The sequence below is a fragment of the Wolffia australiana genome, chromosome 20 (assembly GCF_029677425.1).
Source record: "Wolffia australiana isolate 7733 chromosome 20, ASM2967742v1".
Classification (NCBI taxonomy): domain Eukaryota; kingdom Viridiplantae; phylum Streptophyta; class Magnoliopsida; order Alismatales; family Araceae; genus Wolffia; species Wolffia australiana.
The window spans coordinates 7112048-7133665 of NC_135854.1; the positions used below are offsets into that span (position 1 = coordinate 7112048).

Sequence of the window (21618 nt, forward strand, 5' to 3'; positions counted from 1 at the left end):
GATTTATAGCTATTCCAAATGCATATCAAGAAAACTATAAAAAAAACTTATAAAAAATGGTTAACTTTCTAGGAGATTAAATTTCCCGTTTCATTATCTAATAGAGTAGTTATTCCTGAATTATCAAACCTACAGAACCAACCCAAAAAAATCTAAATTTTGCTTCTTAATCTCTCTAATTGAATTATTTGATCCTTTCAATTAGATCAATTAATTCAATTTAGAGCCCCTTATTTCTTCTATTCCTCTCATCTATTCTACCCCCCCTTTCTAACGTCCTTGTCTAATTAGGTTGATTTGATATTCATTGAAGATCAAATTAACTCTAATTAGGGTTGAATTACTCAAGCAAGGCATCAAATTGGATTCCTTACTAGCTTCCCATGGACGATACCTCTACTTATCATTATACATCTTAAGTTAGGTTTTATAAATTTTATTGTATAAGCTAAAATTAACAACGTCAAGTGGTTTAAAAATTACAAAATTCACCCCTATTTTTGGCTTATCATGGAAGTAGTGTGAATGCAATATCTCATGCTGCTGTAGAAAATCTTGATCTTAAAATTGCAAGTAATCCTTTGAAGCACCATCACACCAGATCATTCATAGAGCACCATCACACCAGTTCATGTGAATAGAAAAATAAAACCTGCACCCAATTATAGCTTATACTCATCATATAGGAATCAAACTTTTTGTATTACTTCCTCGAAGATTTATTTTGTCTGTATATTAACTTCCGCAATTCGCAGCTCATATCAGCTGCCTATCCTTTGAAATCCTCATGTTAATGCAATGTCGATGCTCTCCGTAAAATCCTCAAGTATTAAAATATCATTTTTACATCCAACTGCTATATAGAGCTGTTGGATTAAAATATCACTATGTATAGAAATGGCCAAAAAAATGGAACCATTGTATATCTCATTACCGGTGTGAACACTTCATTGATATCATCTACGTCCCTCTAACCAAACCTGTTTGAAACAAGACTTCTTTTGTACCATGCCTAGCCCACATTTGTCGATGATTACGGATTCAATTTTCTTACTACAGTGATTATCAATTTGAGAATAGATAAAGATGATAAAATAATAGGTGAGACAGTGATATCGAGTAAAAGGTTGTCATTTTTTATAATTCAAACTTACAATCAGCAAAGAAAAGAGGAAATGAAGGTATAAGTATGTGAAGTGTCACATGAATGAGATAGAGAATGTATCGGATACTATAATATGTTCGAGTGAGTGAACGGTATGATGATGGAAAGACGATATTATGGGGACATAAGGAGATGATGTGATAGTGAAAATATGATAATTTGCTCTAATTATCAGCATGATAAGAAGACCTATTTGCCTCTAGCACATCAGCAATATACCAAATAAGGCCAAAATAAGGCTTGACTAGAAGCTAAGTTGTTTAGGAATAGTGGAACAGTGGTGTTGAGTTGCTCTACCATTTCACATTTATTTAGTCAGTTCTATTTGTTGACAGGGATTGGGAAGGGGTATAACACAGCATTATAGTCAACTTTACATGGTAGAAAGCATCAATTCGAGCCTGATTATCCCTATACCCAATGTGAGTTTTCCTATTTTGACTTTTTCCCCTAGAGTGATCGAACAAGAATGAATAAGAGGCTCGTGGGATTGATGTGATAGGGTAGGGATGGCTAAACTTTTGGGAGAAAATTCCTGGCTTATATGAAGTGCCTGCATACAAATTATGCCTTGGAATGAAAGGCAATTCTGAATCAGCATTGTCTACGAACAAGGAAGCTAAAAGTAATGCAAGTGTGAATCTCACGGAGAGTTCGATCCGGGCTTAAGATAAATGCTGGTGGCATACTTGACACATGAAAGGTAGACAGGAAGTGGTGTTTCCAGTGGCGGGCGGATGAGTGATGTGTAATAACCTGCCCTTGGAAGGGGAACAAAACTGGAAATCGTTATTAATACACCGTAGGCTAAGGAGCAAAAGGAGGAATCATATGCAAAAATGGTAGAGATCACACATTCCCTTCACTCTCACCATGCAATAAAAAACCCTAATCTTCATGGTACCCATGCCAAAAATCTCGCAGATAGTATTGTTTCCAATAGAAACCATTGACATTCAACTCATGTAAGAGTCAAACTAGCCAGCATGCAGACACATATGATGAGAACTCCCAAATTTTTTCTACCTTTGTGACCAAGTCTAAATAGACTTCACCTTCATGATTGTATATGTTAGCCAAACTGAACTCTCCACCCGCTGCCTTACCACCTGAGTTTCAGATAATCCCTCTTCAAGTTCCCATTGTGTGGAACTTATGGCATCCTTGGTTTTTCACCCAATTTCCCCTAGGCTTAAACCAATCCTTCTTTTCTCTAGACTTTCACCTCTACTTTCTACAACCTTCTTCTTTCTTTCACTGGATGAAAATTTTTTTTGACTTTGGCCAACATCAGATGCAAAGCATCTCCAGTCAAACTCCAACAAAATAAAATTGCCTCATCAAGACTCCTTCCAATGAAGCATATTCCTCACAAGAATTCTGTACTTGGGCAAAAAAAATCAGCACGATTAATGACTCTCTCCTTAGAAAAGTCATCTCCAAACTTCTGCAATTCGACATGAAGACTAGGGAAATGATCAATATGATCATACCTGCTGAGCCAGCAATTGGGGTTAATTAATATCTTTTAAGGCATCTAAATTATGCCACAATATTTATGATATTTGTAAAAGCATAGAGTGAGGCTGAATTCCCACAAATCAATGATTGAAAAAGAAATTTCTATTTTTATGATTTCTTTTATATTTTAAAGTACAAAATATATCTCTTAATGTAACCCAATTTATCAAAATTTAAATATTTACCTTGGTCAATGTTTTGAAAATACAGGGTAATAGTATGGTGGGTTTTTTTAGTGTGAATGTAGTTAGAGGAGTTTGACCACCACACATTGCAGTAGAGATAGCTGCGGATACACACCAAAAAGCATCAGAGTAAGGCAAGTGATGTGGATTTTATTACCAATGGTAGCGATGGAGATGGAGGCAGATACACACAGACAAGTAGAGGGTTTGGAGATGGCATGCATGATAATGAAAACTTAAGCTATCGGCGACAATAAACTCAGAAACAGGAGGAAGATGTGGGTCCAAGAAAACAAACATTATGCTAACGTGATTATCACATGCCCAAAGGGCTGAGTGGTGCTTTGTCTTCATGCGTCTTGATCAGATTATTGATCTGTCAATCCTTCACACTTAGAACACATGACCAACCAAAAAAACATTTTGAATGTGAATAACTTATTATAATTAGGATTAAAATATAAGCGTCATTTCTATTATATGGGAGTCTATTTATATATCTGAGATGGTGGATAAATCAAGGAGGTAAATGGAACTGCCCTAAAATTTTCAGAGAAAACTCCTAGGTCGTTAGAAATCTTCATTTAAAGTGGAAGAAATCTGAGGTATTGATAAAGGGATTTTTAGAAGTAAAATTATACACATTTTAGAGTCATTATATGCATCATTTTATTTATAATATCTCTATTTTACTATAAATTTGCTTTCTATGCATTACGTCATGAAAATCCTCAATATGGCCATTTTTATTACAAAAAACCTGTTTTGTGCATGAAAGCCATTTTTTGTTTTCTCGTTTGAAAATTTCCTTATGGCCTTCAAAATAAAAAAATATATAAGAAAAGGTTTGGAGTGCTCAGACCCAAGGGGACAAAAGTCACCAGCACTCACGCCAGTCGCCAGCCAACAAGCGCACTGCACTCAAGTCAACCAGCAGCCGACGAGCACCGCCGCATGAACAGCCCCAGCAGTCATCAAGGATGGCACCAAGGCCATAGGTTCTGAAAGGTCTAAAGAGACACCGTAAGCAAGAGAAGTATGTCATCTGAATTCAAGGTAAGATATGTGTAGTAGTTTTTATAGCGTGCTATATTCTAAAACTTTTCAATATGGGACATATCCAGTTCTTTCCTTAAGTTTTGTGCCGGGGCGGGCCAAGAAATAACAATTGACCACAGCCAAAGGGGACGCGATCTTTTAAAATTTACAAAGAATTTATGACCAGGCTATAAGCCCGTGCCATTTTGGGCTTATTTTAAAGAGGTGGATATGATCTCATTCATCCGATCTTCTTAATGAAGATCGAACAGTGGGATCTATCCCATCTTATTTAATATGTCTTCTTTATATTTTTTAGGTCCTCCTATTGGCTGTCGCAACTAACGCAGATGAGGGACCACCTGAACTAGCGAATTGGAGCTGACTAAGTTGACCGAGAAGCTGACGAGGCTCACTGATATTTTATGAGACGGTTTCACCGATTAGAATGGGTTCATGATTACGATTTATTCGCAGTCGTTGACCTAGAATGAAGACAAATCTGATGGTCAAGGGGTAATCTCATCTTTTTTGGTCCCTGGTTGTCCTCCTTGTCGATCGGCCAGTGGAGGCAGATGACGAAGGGACCACTGGCCATTCCAACGGCCTGCCGGAGATCGTTGGATCATGCCTCACCCCTTGAGCGGTTGAGAAGACCCCTCTTGGCCCCATAAAGGGAAGTTAGGGGCTCTAATTTGTGGACTTTCTCATCACAGGAAGAAGGGGGACGGCGAGAAGCTCTTAAAGGTGACCTAGGAGTTTGTGGGGGCGTCGTGACATGCTTCAGCAGCTTAAAGGACTGTCAAAAATATCCCGAAGGGTCAGAGCATCATCGAGTCGCACCCAAACGGAGGAGAAGAGCAAGAGAACCCATAAACTGAAGCTCGGCGGCGGCGGCCAGTGCTGCAGCTTTCGCTCTTTGACTCAGGGCATTCAGTGAGTTCTAACTGTTGTAGATCAAAGCCCCCAATGCATCATCTTTATTATTTGTAAACAATTATTGAGACTTTTATAGGAATCAACTGTTCGTTTCGATCAAATCTTATACATCAATTTTATTTTGGCATTCCATCGAACACCTTGTGTGTTCTAGGAGTACTTGTAAGTTTCTCGTTTATCAACCTTCTGAATATCCAAGTATATACATATGTATCATCCACAGAGGGCAACGACAGATGGCAGTTTGATCTTCGAGACGCTCTTGTGGGAGAAAATCCTTTGGAATGACTGCTTGTCAGTGCATTAACACAATAGACGAATCTGCGAAGATCGAGAACATCCTGCCACATCGGCCGTAGATCATTACACCAAGGAATGAACTCAATAACCTATGCCTAGATCGCTTTTTGAGGGACAGCACCAGCAATGCACGCATAGTTCACCCACAGAAGATCGTTCCCTGTGTTGAAAGAGGATGGTCAGGTTTGGTAAATTTATTGGCAGTCAGGGGAGAAAAGGGGGTTGATTATGGTTGGATGCGTGCTCAGTCTTGAAAAGTTTTAAGGGACTTCCATAGCAAAGGGACTGAGGAATTGAATTCACAGCCGGAGAGCAGACATGGTTGCACTGTTCTGTTCGTTTTAAATGAACAAAACATTTGCACAAAAGAACCGCACACGGCCTTGTTCTTTGTTCTGTTCTTTTTTTTTTCAAAAACGAACACAATTCACACATTTGCACTAATTCGCACATTCGCACAAAACTAGAAAAAAATTCGCACAAAGCGAACAAGAGAACCGCACGTGGGTCTGTGTGATGTTCTGTTCGAATTTGTTTTTGTTTTGTTCGGAAGGACGAACAGAACGAAAAATTCACACAAATTCGCACAAAAAGAACAGAACGACCATGTCTACCGGAGAGGAGGTTGGAGTGGAAAGAGAAGATGGAGTTTTGGAGGCCACTGAAAGAGGATGGTCAGGTTTGGTAATTTGAGTGGCAGTCAGGGGAGGGAAGGGGGGGTTGGTGGGGGTCAGCTGCGGGCTTCGTCTTGGGGAGCTTGGCGGGTCTGCCGTTGCCAAAGGTGGAGGGAGGGGGGAAACAGGGAGCTCGATAGAGAGCCAAAGGGAGGGAAAGGGGGAGTTCTCGGCCATAAGGTGGCATGGCGGCGCTGCCGCTTAGACCCAGCGGCGGGCATGGCATGGAGAGGAACCGCTGCAGATGGCCAAGGAGGAAGGATAGATCGAGCTTCCGCTTGAATCGCGTGGCGGCGGCGTCGGCGGCAGCGTCGACGGCATTGTTGCAGCCCCTGGAAGCTGGGACCTCATGGTTATGCCGGCCCTCGTACGTCGTTAACACTGACTTGGGGTCGTCCGCTGCCCTCTCTACGTGCTTCCTCACCCCGCAGCCCAGGCTGGTGCACTTGTAGTAGCTTCTGAAAAGGATGACCGGTAATTCAGTTAGTAAATTGAAATAATGCATGTTAGCATTAATTGAAATAATGCATGTTGGCATTACCTGAATCCGCACCTTGGGTTGGGGTTTCTCTTCACCACCTTCTGACCGTACTTTCTCCAGCGGTGACCGTACTTTCTCTGTTTGAACGACCACTCTCGGCTCTCGGAGTCCCCCCAAACTGGAGCCGCCCTTCTCGATGTCCTCGTCCTCTTTCCTTATCCCATCGTCTTTGTCTAGAAAGGGAAGGGCAGCCGAGAGTTCCTCACCGTCGTCCTCAGGGAAATCCCAGAGCTGCTCCTCGGCCACGGAGAGCGGATCGTCGAGACGGTCGGAGACGGAGTTGGCGGGGGCAGGCATGGTCTCGGGGTGGCCGTGCTTTCCATTGTAGAAAATTGCTGTGATAAATCCATGACGATCCCTCACCTCCAGCTTCTTCACCTGACACTCGGGGAAGGTGAATTTGTAGGAACTGCGTGGGTACTTGCATCCTCTCACTGATTTCTAGCCATACTTCCTCCAGTGGAAGTGGTCGTCGGAGGGCCTCTCCGCCGGGGGGAAGCCGCTCGGCCTGACGACCCCTCCGCCTGTCCCCGCGACAGATGGACTTATTGCCTCCTCCGTCCGCCGACATCGTCTGAGAGAGAGAATTCGGCTCAAATCACAAGGCTATCTACCAGTTATCGATCCTCATTGTCAGAACCATTTCTGTAATATTTATTCCTCACAGAAATTCCCGTTGTTTCTGCCTCCGTTAAATTTTGCAGAACTAAACAATAGACCTGGGTCTGTCGAATTTCGAAATATCACCCGTAAAAGTCTGCCATTTGATCTTCGAAATTCTTTCTGCGGTTCCGCTGAAATTACGGTGTCCTCGCCGTGCCGCAATTAAAAATGCGACGACGGAGGAGAAGGGAGCGGAATCCACGCGTGACAGATGACAGTGAGGTACGGGACGGATAACGAGACGTCATCCGTCCGCGAATCTGGAGTGCAAAATGAAGAACAATGAATGCAGCAAAGACGACAAGGTCGGGAAATTCAGAAGAGATCAAAAGTCCAAAGTCTGGATCGGCGAAGCAGACGATCTCGCAAGAACCTGCGAGTGTAGAGGGAAACGCGAGTCGCCGATCGTGATCGTCGGGCCGTTGAAACCGCCGCTCATCGCCGGAGAAGACAAGGCTTGGTGATATGGAATCGGCGCGGCGGCGGTCGGAAGCGGCGCGATCCAGTCGCCGGCGGCGGAGGAAGAGTCGCCGAAGCAACAGGAGGATGACGTCATCCAGGAGTCGTCTTCTGCGGCCATTTCCGACGGTGGCGAAGCTTCGCAGGCGATGGCGAGGAGGAGAAAATGGCGGAGACGACGAACTGCCTCCGCCTGCTCTTCCGCAATGGCAAGTCTTTTTATACGGTCGCTTACTCCACACTATCGGCGAGACAGTTGCTTCTATCTGATCTTTGATCCTGTCGATCGGGTCGGACCGGATCTGGACCTTTACTGCGACGGGACGACAATTCGGTACGATATCCGTTCAAGGGTAGGGACGAGACTCGGGACGAAAATTCGTCCCGGGGACCACTGGACGCGACGGCTTTCGTCCTGCGGGAGGAAAAAACCCTCCGTCTGGAGGTCTTGGACGGAGGAATATGGACGAAAGACTGCCGGATTCACATCCGACGGTTGAGATGTAGCCTCGTGGCCTCGCCATGACAATTTGCATCAAACTGACGTGGCTCAGAAATAATTGTATTATTTGGATTCTCTCTCCTCCATATTTCCCTAAAAAATATAGAAAAATCTATATTAATATATTAAAAATATCAAACAGTTTTTTTTCTTCCGAGACGAGAGACGGGACGGTTTTTTCCCCGGACGGGATGAAAAATTGCTTCGGTAGGACTGGATGGGATGGTTTTCGTATAGTCTGACAAAAATCCGTCGCGTCCTTCGTTCCTACGCTGAATCCGGATGTCGGATGGGACAAATTTCGTCCCGTCCCATTCATCGTCCACATCCGGGATGACCTGGAACTATACCTCTACATTAGTTACTTTGACTTTTTTTCAACGTTCAATTCCTTCGACCTTTAATGAGGCAAATAACTGGTAGACTGTGCTTTCATAATATTTAATATGTATTATTTCAAAATTTTGAAATTTGTATTTTAAAATTTGTACTTTAAAATAAAATTTTATTTATTTCAAAATAAAAAAAAATTAGTGGTTTAATTATTTCAAAAAATTTGTATTTTAGATATAATAACGTGGGTTGCCAGCCTCTCTCTCACCCCATCCTAAATGGTGAGGTCTTATGTTTGGAGACTGGCCCCCCACAAAATAATGGTTTTTAAGTGAGAAAACATCGATGAATTACTGAATATAAATGGATTCTGTACTAGATCTGATCAATAGGTGACTGTATACCCAACCTGATCAATTGGTTATTGGATCGTAAATCTGATCAGTGATTGATGATGATGTGTTCTTGATCAAACACACAAATTGGGCCCAAACATGGATCCCTAAACCAAGCAAGGGAAGGAAAGAAAGTAGAATATGCACACAGAGGGAGATTATAACACTCTATGATCAATTTTCTCCTCTCTGCTATTCATGGTTATATTTACTTCTGATTTTTTAAACTGTTTATCCCTATTAATTTCTTACTAACCCTGCATAGAGTATTCTTCGTAGATGTCACACATTATTTAATTATGAAGGAAAATAGATGTCATGTGTTATATTTCATTACAAAAAATCTTGATTGTAAGATATAATTATAATATTACATTGATATTTTCTTATTATCTAAAAATTCGAACTGACCAATCCTGACTAGAGATGATCTATGTGGTACGGCGTGTGATTTTTAGGCAATAATGGTGTGTTGTAAAATTTTGAACCACACACTGATAAACTCAAAATTATGGTGTTAATTTGAGATAATCAATTATATTTTATAAACCTTTACTCTTAAAATAATTTGACAAGTCAGTCATGAGCAGGGGCCGTCTCCTCAGTGAACGGATGTTAGGGTTTCAGTACACTTTAAATGATAATTTAAGAGGGATGAGAGGAGATATGTGTAAAATAGGAGATTGTGATGCAACGAATGTGAGGTGGCGAGAGGATGATAATAATTATATAATAAAGATGATATGAATAATAATATGAGGAATATGGAGGAGGATTTGGATCAATCATATAGAAGTAAGAGAGTGAGATAGATGAAGATGTGAAGGGATGATGGAAGTAGAAGATTAATAAGTTAGGATTGGCAAATGGACGTGAGCACAAGTGGATGGATGATAATGAAATAGAACAGTGGAAGAATAATTGATGATAATCGAACTAAGAATGTGATGGAAGAATGGATGGATGTTTGTGACACGCAGAAGAGGATGATGGATAAAAATATGAGGGTCTATTTATAACGCAAACTATATGGATATTAATATATGTATTTAATATGTTTTTATATTAACTATCTAGTAGATACTATACTTATATAAGCTATCTTCTGCTACCATAGGCAACCCCATACTCAAACATATATATTACTTTTCCAATTATCCTCTCTTAATATCTCCATAACCATACAGCTAATCAATTATCAAACTTTCTCTTAAAGCTTAGACACTTTGGATATATAAATAGGTATTTATCTATTCTCTTAGTCTGCATCTTAATAAATATATAATTCCTTGTTCCTCATATCTAAGATATACATAGTATTAATTAAGTCAACCCCTAGCATCTACTCACAGAACTTTATTTTTTTATATATTATTGAACTTATCTACTTATTCCCTGATATTAACATTACTCATAACTCTCACTTCATCTCTCCTTATTTATTATATATATTGATCTTATTCTTCCTCTACTTACTAACTTCTTATAATTTCTATCCTTGTTATTAATATTATTGCTTATTAAATATAACTCACTTATTAATTACATCCCTAGAGGCCAGTCCCTGTGGAGGCGATCTTACTCTAACTATATGTTTGAGTGAGATTTATACTTTTATCAAATTTATTTCATTGTGAGTGAATTGAAATTTACAATGACATTAAAAATGTACATGCAATTTGCCTCCATCAGCTATCCAATTTTCTATCCTTTTATTTTCTCTCTCATCATGGATCCCTGTGGTGGATTGCCAATATACCAAAAAAATTTTGAATGATCAAAAAGTCAAATTTCCTCAAAATATTTAAATAAATTGGAATTATAATTAATGACTTGTAAAATTATTTTCTGCATGAATATAATGTCAATAAATAATTAATTAAATATACCAAAAGTTGATAAATACCACAATTCATTTCCAAAAATATAATAAATTTGTAAAATATTTAATTAAATTCAAGTATATATTTTTACTTGTAATTATTTTCACTCTTAATTTATGCCAGATAATTATATAAAGTACCATAAACTTGGAAAATTCATAATTCATCATGAAAATTAAATAATACCCTATAAATATTTCAATAAATATACACATACTTTGTGATTTTAAAAATATTTTCATATGAAATTAATGTCAAACAGTTGTGCTAAAATTCAATGTAATTGAATAAAAAAATTCAAATTGATTGTAAAAACGTAATAGATCATTTTAAGCCTTGTTAGTATGCATTTATCATGATTTAAATGAAAATAAAGACATTAAACTACAATCAAAACTAGCATTTAATATTTTATTAGCATTACCCTCAACCATCCATGGCACAATTAGTGTCTTAAACAAACCATTTCTAGTAGATTTTCCCCCACATATTTTTATCAAATTCATGGACATTTAGGCAGGATCTTAAAGACAAAAACATGATATCTCAAACACAAATAATACTGGAGACCTTCATTTGCATCCATTTCTAATTTCCATAAGTTATACCTCTGGATTTTGAATAATCTAGTGTGTCAATCTACCTTTCATATTCTTCCTATCACCAACTGAAGTGGAACAAACTTCTCAATTTCTCAAAATCATATCAAGAAACTAAGTCAATATTTTTTAAGCCTAACACGTGCAAAAAATACGTAGCTCTAAAACCAGTTGTGGGAAAACATTTCTCTTTGAAGACTATTTGGACATTAATGAATCCATAAGATAATAATGGCGAGGACGCCAATACTTCAGCATAGAACGCGTCACCATGGTCAACCGGAGTCAACACGCCCGCTATGGACCACGGTCAACTGGAGTCAACCGAAGTCAACACGCCGCAACCGTCGACAAGCACGTCTCCACCCACGCACGTCCCTACGCGCATCATGACACGACGCCAGAGGCAGATCCACAACTGCCCTTTGGCGTGACACGGCGCACGTCTTTATTTTATCGTCTTTATTTTCTTGTCATTTTCTCTTTCCTCCAAGGCCTATATATAGGCCATTGTTTTCAAGAAACATTAGGCAGTCATTAATTCAAGAATTGAGTTTTGTTAACTCTTCTTGGAGGACTGCCCAGCCACCTCTACCCTTTTTAACCCTAGTCGTCGTCGCCGCCGCCGCCGCTGTTGCCGCCGCTGCCTCGCGACGTCGGCCTCCCACCTCCCCTCCATTCTCTCTCTCTCTCTCTCTTCGTTCGCCCAGCCTTGGCCGCCCAAGCAGCCCCGCCAGGGCCGCTCAGGCAGCCCCGACCAGGCCGCCCTAGGCAGCCCCGCCAAGGCCGCCCAGACAACCCCGCCGAGGCCGCCTAGGCAGCCCCGCCAAGGCAGCCCCGACTAGGCTGCCCAGGCAGCCCCGACCAAGCCGCCCAGGCCGCCCCGCCAGAGCCGCCCAGGCAGCCCCGCCAGAGCCGCCCAAGGCAACCCCGCTACCGCCCTAGGCAGCCCCACCAAGGCCGCCCAAGGCAGCCTCGTCAGGGCACCAGGCAGCCCCGCCAGGGCCGCCCTAGACAGCCCCGCCAAGGCCGCCCAAGGCAGCCCCACCAAGGCCACCAGGCAGCCCCGCTAGGGCCGCCCAGGCAGCCCCGCCAAGGCCACCCAGGCAGCCCTCGCCAGAGCCACCCAAGAGCGCCCAAGCCGCCCAAACTGGGCCGCCCGAGACCGCGTTCAGGCTGCCCCTGTCCGGACGCCGTCGGCGCTTCAAGCCGCGCGCGCTGCGCACACTCGGGTGCGCGCGCACTGCTCCGCGCGCTCCGTGCGCTGCGCGTACCCTTCGCGCGCTTCGCGCGCGCGGGTGTTCGCCCACGCTTGACTCTGCGCCCACTGCACTCAACCAGGGCCGTTCAACGCCCGGAACGTCCAGCCTCGTCCTCATCCACTGGGCCGCTCAACGCCCGGATTCGTCCAGTCGCATCACGATCAGAATTTCCCGCTCCCTCTTCACGCACTACGGTGCAGAGGTACGCTTGAACCCTCTGGTGTCGAAGTGTTCTCCGTCCAGTGTTTTCTCGGGAAGTTTCCACCGTCGTCGGAATTTGAATTGGTTTTGAGTTTCTGCTTCTTCTACCTCCCTTTCGAGTGTTTCCTCGCGACGCGAATCCGACGCATTGATTTCGGTGCTTAGGCATCGTCGCGGTGGGGGAAGACAGAACTCCCGCCCTCGATAAGGGTCGGAGCTGCACCACCAGATTTTTCATCGGTTTTAAAGTCCGGATCTGACCGTGTGGATTTCTGTGGATTGTTTTATCCCTCCTTGTAAACCCAATTCCCTTCGTCAACCTGTCCGTCGTCCTTTCCCCTTTGTCATCCCTCACACATCCATCCTACCCTTACCCATATACCCAGTCGTTCTGCCCTTCCTCGTCTACCCCGTAGTCGTCCTACGTCAGATAACGAGTATCAACAAATAAGTGCAAGAAGAATAACCAATTCATCATCATCAGGTTCATCACACCGCCGAATTGTCACCATTAAGCAAGCACATTTTGCTCTAGTTGCGAGAGATAGAAAGAGATAAAAGATGTATATAGAGAGATATATTTATATAAAGAGCGAGAGACTCGATTTTCTAGAATAAGTTTTGAACAAATATGTAATAATTTTGACAAAATAAGAAGAAAAATGGCCTTCAAATTGGTTCAAAATTAAGACCTTAGTGGCCCCCAAGATCCTAGAAACTAGGCACTATCATGTTGCCTAATAACTGAAATAGAAGTAATTTCTTGGTCAACCCCTCAATCATGTGGTACCAGGCTGGGGTTTGACACATTCCAACAATTTTGACCTCATATTTAATATTTGATGTGTAGTTATGGGTTACATATGTTCAGAACCAGAAATTAACTTGTCATGGCATGGGTTAAAAATAAAATGAAAAAACTAAAAATCTATCAATAAAAAGTCCAATAATTAAATATTATTCTGGAAGGTTGAATGAATTTCATTGTCATATTTAGTCTTTCTCTATTATCCATGAATCAAAATAAACAAAATGAAATTCCATGCAACCAGAAAATAGTGAGAAACCATTACCTCTTCTATTCCAAGTGATATATTTCTTATTTATCATTTGGTGATATATCTTATTTCAGATGTGGAAAATGTATTTTTTAACACGATAATAGAAGGTCAAACAGAGACTGAGGTGATGTCTGACATCCGCCTATTTCATTACGCTTTTGAATTATCTTAACCCTTTATGCCTTCGAGGCAAGCAATGATTACGGAAATTTTCTCTGATTTTTATTTATGGCCTTCTAAGAAAACAAAATTTTATCAAAAATATCTAGGATTTTTAGGAAATTCATTAATTGACACTTTTTTGGATATAAATGTCCTTTATGCATTGAGTTCACAGTAAAACTATATTGTCACAGATGAGGATGACTTTTGATTGACAAATATTGAGAAAATTGAGATATTGATATACTGAAAGAGATAGAGATATAATCTCAAATGAGATTGATAGATTGAGAAACATAATATATATAGAGAGGGAAATATGCTACCAATAATTTGAGACAAAATGTTATATTAAGTACACTGATATTTTCTATATATACATATATTGTGAGGTTAAAATAGATTTATAATAATAGTATCGAAGCTAATTGGTAATTTTGACATAATAAAGATATAGTTTGATTGAATTGATTTGAAAGAGAGAATGAGTGATATGACTTAGATTTGAAGAAATTTGTTACGATTGAAGTGAGCCATAGCACATTTAGTAGAGCTAATTTTTAGGGCAAGAAATTCATAAATACTGAGATAAATATCAATGCATAGAGCTGTAGGGTAAGAGATGCGAGAGATAATTCCAGTATACTTATTTCATACTTCCTCTTTGGTTTCTCGGTTTATTTTATTATAACTTTTATACTTCAAAATAACCCCGATATTTGTATTGTACCTCCTTTAGTGGTTCTTCTTGACTGTGGTTTTTCATCCTTGTCATTTGTTTTACCCTTAGTTTATTATATGATATTAAAAAACACCACCAAGTTTCTAGGAAAGATAAGAATGATGAGTAAAAAATTACATGCAAGTAAGGAACAGAATAGAACCCTCGGAAATAGAGACAAACAGGTACAGAAATGTATAACATAGTGTTGAATCCAAATGATAAAAATCTCTCCACTAGAAAAGTGTTTCAGTAAGAGGAGCAACTGAGCCAACATAATAGTGTTTCAGTGCCTTATTGAATGATTTTTTTCTTTTAATTTCATTTTGGTTTTTGCAGAACTACATAAAAACCTAGTATGGGGAACTTCTGAATGGCTCCTATGATCCTTAATATTATTCACAATGCCTGCACCCAACATATAGGAAAGACGATCATAACTATTGTGAGTAAATAAGTTTTAATCATCTTATATCGCTATTCTTGAAATGCCAGATATTTCTACAAGATTGAAAGACAATAAGAAGTTCATCAATGGATGTTCGCTTTAAAGGGATAATGGACGATATATTTATTTCAAGGAAAAGAGAGGAAAAATATTACAGAGAAAAAAATAATTTAAATATACTATTTAGGTTGAATATGAATAAAAAAATAGCGATGGAAATGGCATGTGAGCTAACTGGTATAGTTCAACAAATTAGTTCAGGCCAACTACTATCAATACATGTTAAAGATGTTCAAAAATGCAACTTTTTTGCACCTAGGTCCATATGATAGAGTACTTGAAAAATTGTTCTCATAGCCCTTTTTTCCCCTTACAGAATGTTAATACTTATCATGAATGCCATGTCATATTAAAAGAGGATATAATATTTTATTTTCACGTAGGTCATCTCTGAGATACTAGTATTTTAGCACAACTCATAAGAAAGTTATGTCAAATGTTGAATAACATAATTGACCAAAGGCTGCATCAATATTTGACCAAAACATAGCTTGAGGCATCAAAAGGTACACCTTCACCAAGGTACTAATTTTGACGTACACCTTGCAAAAATGTTCCGGATTCTTACATAATGTGCCCACAATAAATCATAATGTGCTCATGTGTTTTTAGGTTAGATAAGCGGAAATCAAAAAAAGACTACAGTTTGAGCTGTAACCTCTAATCCACTCAATTGAACAGGTAAAATAAATACTGAACACTCGAACTATATGCCATCGCATTATTTTAATCATAAATATTTATCAAATTAATTGCCTGTTCTTCAAAAAATACTGAAACAACTTCCCATGGTCGTCTTCCTCCTCTTCTGCCTTTTTCTCGGAGCGATGCTCTCTCTGCCCTGTCGATGGAGCTCTGGCCGGCTCTCGGCGACCTGGCCGCCGTCGCCGGCGCGCTCCGCCGCTGCGGCCGGTGCCGCGCCGCCGATCGCGGCGGCGCTCTCCACGGCCTTCTCTCCAAGAAAGGCCTCCTTTTCAACAACACCTTCCTCTGCAATGCTCTCATCGCCATGTACGGCGACCTCGGCTCCTTCTCAAACGCGCAGGCCCTGTTCGACGAAATGCCTCACAGAAACGTCGCCTCCTGGACGAGCTCCATAGCCATCCACAACGCCAGCGGCAACCCTTTCAAAGCTCTTCGCGCCTTCTCCTCCATGCTCTCCTCTTCCACTCCCAACCCCTTCACCTTCTCCGCCGCCTTGAAAGCCGCCGCCATGGCCGGAGACCTCCGGCTCGGCCGCCAGCTCCACGCCCATCTCCTTCCTCTCAACCTCCTCCTCTCCGACGCGCCATTGCTCAACTCTCTTCTCTCCCTCTACCTCAGTTGCAAGCTCTTCCGCGAAGCCCGGACACTGTTCGACGAGATTCCTTCGCCCGAGATTTCTTCTTACAATGTTTTGATCAGCGGCTACTTCAGCAGCGATCGAACGAGAGAAGCGGAGGCGGTCTTCTTCGACATCGCGAGGCCCGACGCCGTCTCCTTCAACGCGATCATCTCCGGGTTTGCGAAGAAGGGGATGAATTTCAAGGCGCTGGAGTGGTTTCAATCGATGAACAGGCGGGGGTTCTCGATCGATCAATTCACCTTCCCTTGCGTTCTCAAGGTCTGCTGCGGTTTGGGCGATGCGAGAACAGGGAGGCAGGTCCACGGCCGAATGATCAAATCCGGGATCCGATCTTCGTTCTGCGGATCGTCTCTGATCTTCATGTACTCCGCCTGCGTCGGGATCGAAGAAGCTGAGAAATGTTTTGAAGAATTTGCGGATCTGAAGGATTCCTTGGCGATCGCCAACGCCATGGTCTCCGGGCTCGTTCTGAACGGGCACTCGAGCTCCGGGCTCCGCCTGGTTTCACGGCTTCATCGGAGAGGCTTCGTCCTCGACGAGCACACTCTCTCCGCCGCCGCCATGGCCTGCGCGGGGACGCGAGATGGAAGATCAGGGAGGCAGATCCACGGATTGATCGTCGCGAGCGGGCTTCTGGCAGATCCGGCGACGGCGACGGCGGTGGTGAAAATCTACGCGAGATCCGACGGTCTGGAAGCGGCGGTGGCGGCGTTCGATCGGATTCCGTGCAGAGACGCCATCGCTTGGGGAGCTTTGATCGAGGCGGCGGTGGAGCAGGGATCGAACGAGCTAGGGTTTGCGATCTTGAAGAAGATGATGAAGGAGAAATCCCAATTCGAGGAACCGGCTTCGCCGGACGAGTTCATCCTGTCGAGATTGCTCAGTTCCTGCGCGGCCGCGGCGGATCTGGAAGGAGGGAGGCAGCTCCATTGCGGCTGCGTGAAGCTAGGGTTCGCGGGGGAGGAAGCCACGGCGACGTCGCTGGTGGACATGTACGCCAAAAGCGGCGACGTGGACGCCGCGATCGCCGTGTTCAGGGCGGCGGATTGCGCGGAGACGGCGGCGTGGACGGCGGTGATCGGCGGATGCGCGGTGAACGGGAGGTCGAGGGAAGCGCTAGGGTTTCTGCGGGAGATGGAGGAGGCCGGGGTAGAGATGAACGGGAGGACCATCACGGGGGCGCTCGCCGCCTGCCGCCATGGCGGGCTGCTCCGCGAGGCTTGCGCGATCTTCGGCGCGGCGGCGGGGGCGGCGGCGGCGGCGGAGCACCACCACCAGATGGCGGACATTCTCTGCCGCGCCGGTCGCGCGAGAGATGCCTGCCGCGTGCTGGAGGTTGAAGACGATGCCACGTCGGATGTTTTGGTTGGTGGGGTCGGCGCGCTTTCCACGTGGCAGGACGGGAGGTGTGCCACGTCGGATCACGTGACTGTCTCTAATGGGCTTGCGAGGTTGGGCCGGTGGGACGAGCTGGCCCGGGTGAGGGAGGCCGCCAGGAGAACTGGCGCGCGCAAGGAGCCCGGAGTCAGCTGGATTGAGATTAAAACATGAATTGACTTTTCAACTATCGTGTATACAATTTACAAAATTATTGTTTTTTTTACTGGAAAAAAGGCCCTGCATATTAGTTTTATTCTTTTTTTGAATTAAGAATCTAGTATGAATCGCCTCTTTTGGGAGTTTGGAATTGTGTCCATTTTTATTTATTTATTTTTTTCTAAAACAAGTCACGTTGAGTGGCCCTTTAAACCCCACATGTATGATATATTACAGGTTTTTTGTTTTGTGTAACTTGTAATGTTGTTTAAGCTTTTATGTTACCGATAGAATGTGAGATGCTTGAGTTCATTTTTTTTACTTATGGCCTTTGTAGGAAGAGCTTGTTTGGAGATCAGATTCACTGAGCCGGTTGGTGTATTTGACTGGGTAGATTTGACCTGGATGGTCAATCTAATCAAACCGTTAGAGATGATATATATAATCATATCATATATGCTGTGTAAATTATGTTGGTATAAATATTTTTGTGATATCAATCACTGTTAACATTTTAAATGTCTCTTATGAATTAATGTAATTCAATAATATCCAAATATTTAAACATGATATGAAAATGAAATATTATTACTATTTTAACAGTGTACGTTATCATTTCATTCTAGTAGGGTAGAGATATCAGACATTCTGAATGAATTAACGCAAAAGACTTGATCATCGCTTCATGATAAAAGTTGACTACATCAAGCAGTCGACCCTCATGCATTTTAATCAAATGAGATGAAATGATCAAAATGCAAAGCAGCGATCAAAAGTTTCGTGAAATACAAACCTAGATATATGTATTTCAAAATGTAAGGCAGCCGCTTCATTTTTAGCCAATGATTATCAAGAGTTATGCTCAAAACATTGTAACAGTCCATATCAGCTTCTTTAGCTAGTTACATCATTTTTTCAACTTGAACATCTAATCCAAATATTCTAGAATAACTATGTAACCTTAGTTTTCAAAAAAGGCACTAGATCCATCATTATATTATCTTAACATTCCTATCCCCAACCTTAAGTTATACCTCGACTTTTTAACTCAATCATAGCATGATAGCTTGAAGGAATCTTGACAAAGACCTCACTGGCTTTCATGCCTAGCATAGTAAACTCATCTGAGAAAAAATATTTCTCATTGAGCATTTTTGTATGTTCCATAACTCTACGATGCCACCACACCAACCCATCAGCTAATTGGAGCTAGGATATAAGTATCCATATCTATCTTACCCTAAATCTTCTCATAAAAAATATTTGGAGATAATGTTAATAACCATAGGAGATAATTGTTCATTAGGGAAATAATTTTTAATGAGATAATCTGATGAAGGACCATCCCGTTGAACACGCCCCGACTCATCATCAGCCTCATTGCCGAGCCGATGTGAAGAATCCAAACTTTCACCACCAGGTTTGAAAACTGCATCCGCGTCATGTTGTTTTCTTGTTTTCATGTTGTTTTACTGTCTTACTGAGACCCTTCACGGTTTTACGGGGTCTGTCTCACGTCGATTATTTTATTTTGTCATCCTAGACTGCAGGGGAGGCCACACTTCATGTGTAGAGCCTTTCCCCGACGGAGCTTGTGTCTTTTCTTTTACCTTTTTTTTGTTACACCTTTGAGGGAGGGAGAAGCCATGAAGGACTTCTTTCCCCTTGAAGGTCCCTTTAGAGGTGGGGAAGCCTACTAAGCTTTTTTCCCTCCCCCCCCCCTAAAGGAGCATTAGGGTACCCGTAATTTCTTCCACCCCCCCCCCCCCCCCCCCTCTTCTCATTCACTATAAAAGAGAGGGGAGGCATCGACTGATGGCCTCAGACCTGTTTTGAGAAGAAAAAAAGAATAGTTATGTTTGTTCTCGTTGAATGGTTTCCGTCACAGCAAAACCCTAGTGCCCCCGCTTGCTCTCCTCCACCTTCCTCTTCGGAGGTGTGAACTTCCATTAAAAGTGTGAGGGTGAAGGCCTTTCTAGCATTCTTTGACTATCCGTAAGAAGGAAAAGGGTAGACCCGGGAGCAAACCTCCTCCGGCTCTATTCGCTGACGCTTGCGCGAAGGGCTGAGACTTCGGTTGTGGGGACTACTGCCTCCCCTGACATCTCTAAAGTTTTCTATTTACTTTCTCTGTCAACGATGAGGCTGAGTTGCACTGTCAGCTGATAACGACGCCACCCCTCGTCAACCCACTAGTTACCGCGAACGCTCAAAGCCGGCAGTCCCCATTATCTTATGGCGAACAAAGGACAGCCTCTCCCAATCATCCCTCTTGTCAAACGAGCGCGCGCCCTGGTCACTCCCAATCTTTTGAGTGGAAAGGTCAAGACGGGCCCATACTGCTGCGGGACGTGCAATCCACGCATAGCTGACTCCATGCGACATGGACGTCCACGTGCTCCACTGGATAACTGAATATCGACCGATCACGGGGAACGCTAGCTCCTGCCCCCTCCCTAGTTACTTTGAACGCCCAGACTCTTCTTCGGATCACCTACGCAGTCTATCGTGAGAAAAAGAGATCACCGACTTCTCTGAGTTGGTGATACCGACTACCCTAGTATTCTCACCGGCCTGTTGGTCAGCTTTTGACTTTGTGGTTAGTTGTTTACACTGGGATGTCGTGAATCGCATTCTCTGTCTGTGTGAGCGGACGACTGCACTCCCGATACACACTACTGTGATCCTTGGCAGCTGAAAAACCACTCGTCCAAGGTGTCCTGGTCCTCCCATGACGAATGGAACGCAACTTATCTCGAGTACCTTGATTGGCGGCCGATACTACTGCTCTCGGTGCCCACCTCTCCAGGCAGGAAGCTCCACCCTGCTGAATTGGACCACACTTCGTCGACATAGCCCGATGGGCACGCCCGGCGCCGCACGGTCCCGTCGGACCCTCAAGGTCACATTCGTTTCCCTTTTTATTTTTGCAGTATCATTATCTCTTCTACTACTGGCCTATGACTGCTCCTCTGTCCTGTGAGATCTGTTCTTAGCCACACAGGATTAGCCACCGTCTTATAGTAGGTTCGTTCTTGACGGTGTTGGACTAGTTCGTTGATTACGACGGTACGAACGCTGTTGGATGGTAACTCATCCCCCACGCCCATGGCCCTCAAGCTGAGCTCACGGATCATTGGGAGCCTGGACAAGGCTTGACACTCCTCGATGTCACCGCCTGAACCACATCTCGGATCAGTCGGTCGCTATGTTTTCTCGTTGAGATTTACAAATTAACTTTGCATGCATATTATCATGTTGTTGACGTCTCCATCTAGTTCAAACCCTGTGGTGTGACGTGACGGGCCGACTCGATCGTATTACATCATAATCATTCCCCCAATTTCATGAATAACCATAGGAGATCAAGAGTACCTCCTCTTTGTCGAGATATAATAAAATATATATATAACATATTTTTCCTTTCAATAAAATATATTTTTTCTTTTGTTGAGGAGTGCAAATACGCTTCAAGAAGTTATCATATCATGATGTAATCTTTATGGCATATGCCAATGGAATGGTGATTTTAACATGCTTGAGGTTTAAAGCAGCTTGTCATTGCCTTCCAGAAGTTTGATTTTGGGCTTTCCAAAAAACCCAAGAGTAAGGCATATGCGACTTG

The 21618-nt window shown here is 42.7% G+C and overlaps 2 protein-coding genes across 2 annotated transcripts; one reads left to right on the forward strand and one right to left on the reverse strand.

The window, feature by feature from the left end:
* Positions 1 to 5518: 5518 nt before the first annotated feature.
* Positions 5519 to 7879, reverse strand: LOC144716125 (uncharacterized). Its single transcript, XM_078591178.1, has 3 exons — positions 7400 to 7879; positions 6364 to 6937; positions 5519 to 6280 (listed from the first exon to the last, which is right to left on the reverse strand). Exons 2-3 carry the CDS (start codon positions 6658 to 6660, stop codon positions 6176 to 6178), a joined length of 402 nt encoding a protein of 133 aa, XP_078447304.1. The 5' UTR covers positions 6661 to 6937; positions 7400 to 7879; the 3' UTR covers positions 5519 to 6175.
* Positions 7880 to 15959: 8080 nt separating this feature from the next.
* Positions 15960 to 18008, forward strand: LOC144716055 (pentatricopeptide repeat-containing protein At4g08210-like). The gene has a single exon (XM_078591069.1). It carries the CDS (start codon positions 15960 to 15962, stop codon positions 18006 to 18008), a length of 2049 nt encoding a protein of 682 aa, XP_078447195.1.
* The last annotated feature ends 3610 nt before the right edge of the window (positions 18009 to 21618 follow it).

Coding starts and splice junctions, on each gene's coding strand:
- LOC144716125 (XM_078591178.1), bottom strand. CDS start 6,660: ATGCCTGCCCCCGCCAACTCCGTCTCCGACCGTCTCGACGATCCGCTC. Junction 6,281..6,363: donor AACCCAAGGTGCGGATTCAG/GTAATGCCAACA, acceptor CATCCTTTTCAG/AAGCTACTACAAGTGCACCA.
- LOC144716055 (XM_078591069.1), top strand. CDS start 15,960: ATGGAGCTCTGGCCGGCTCTCGGCGACCTGGCCGCCGTCGCCGGCGCG.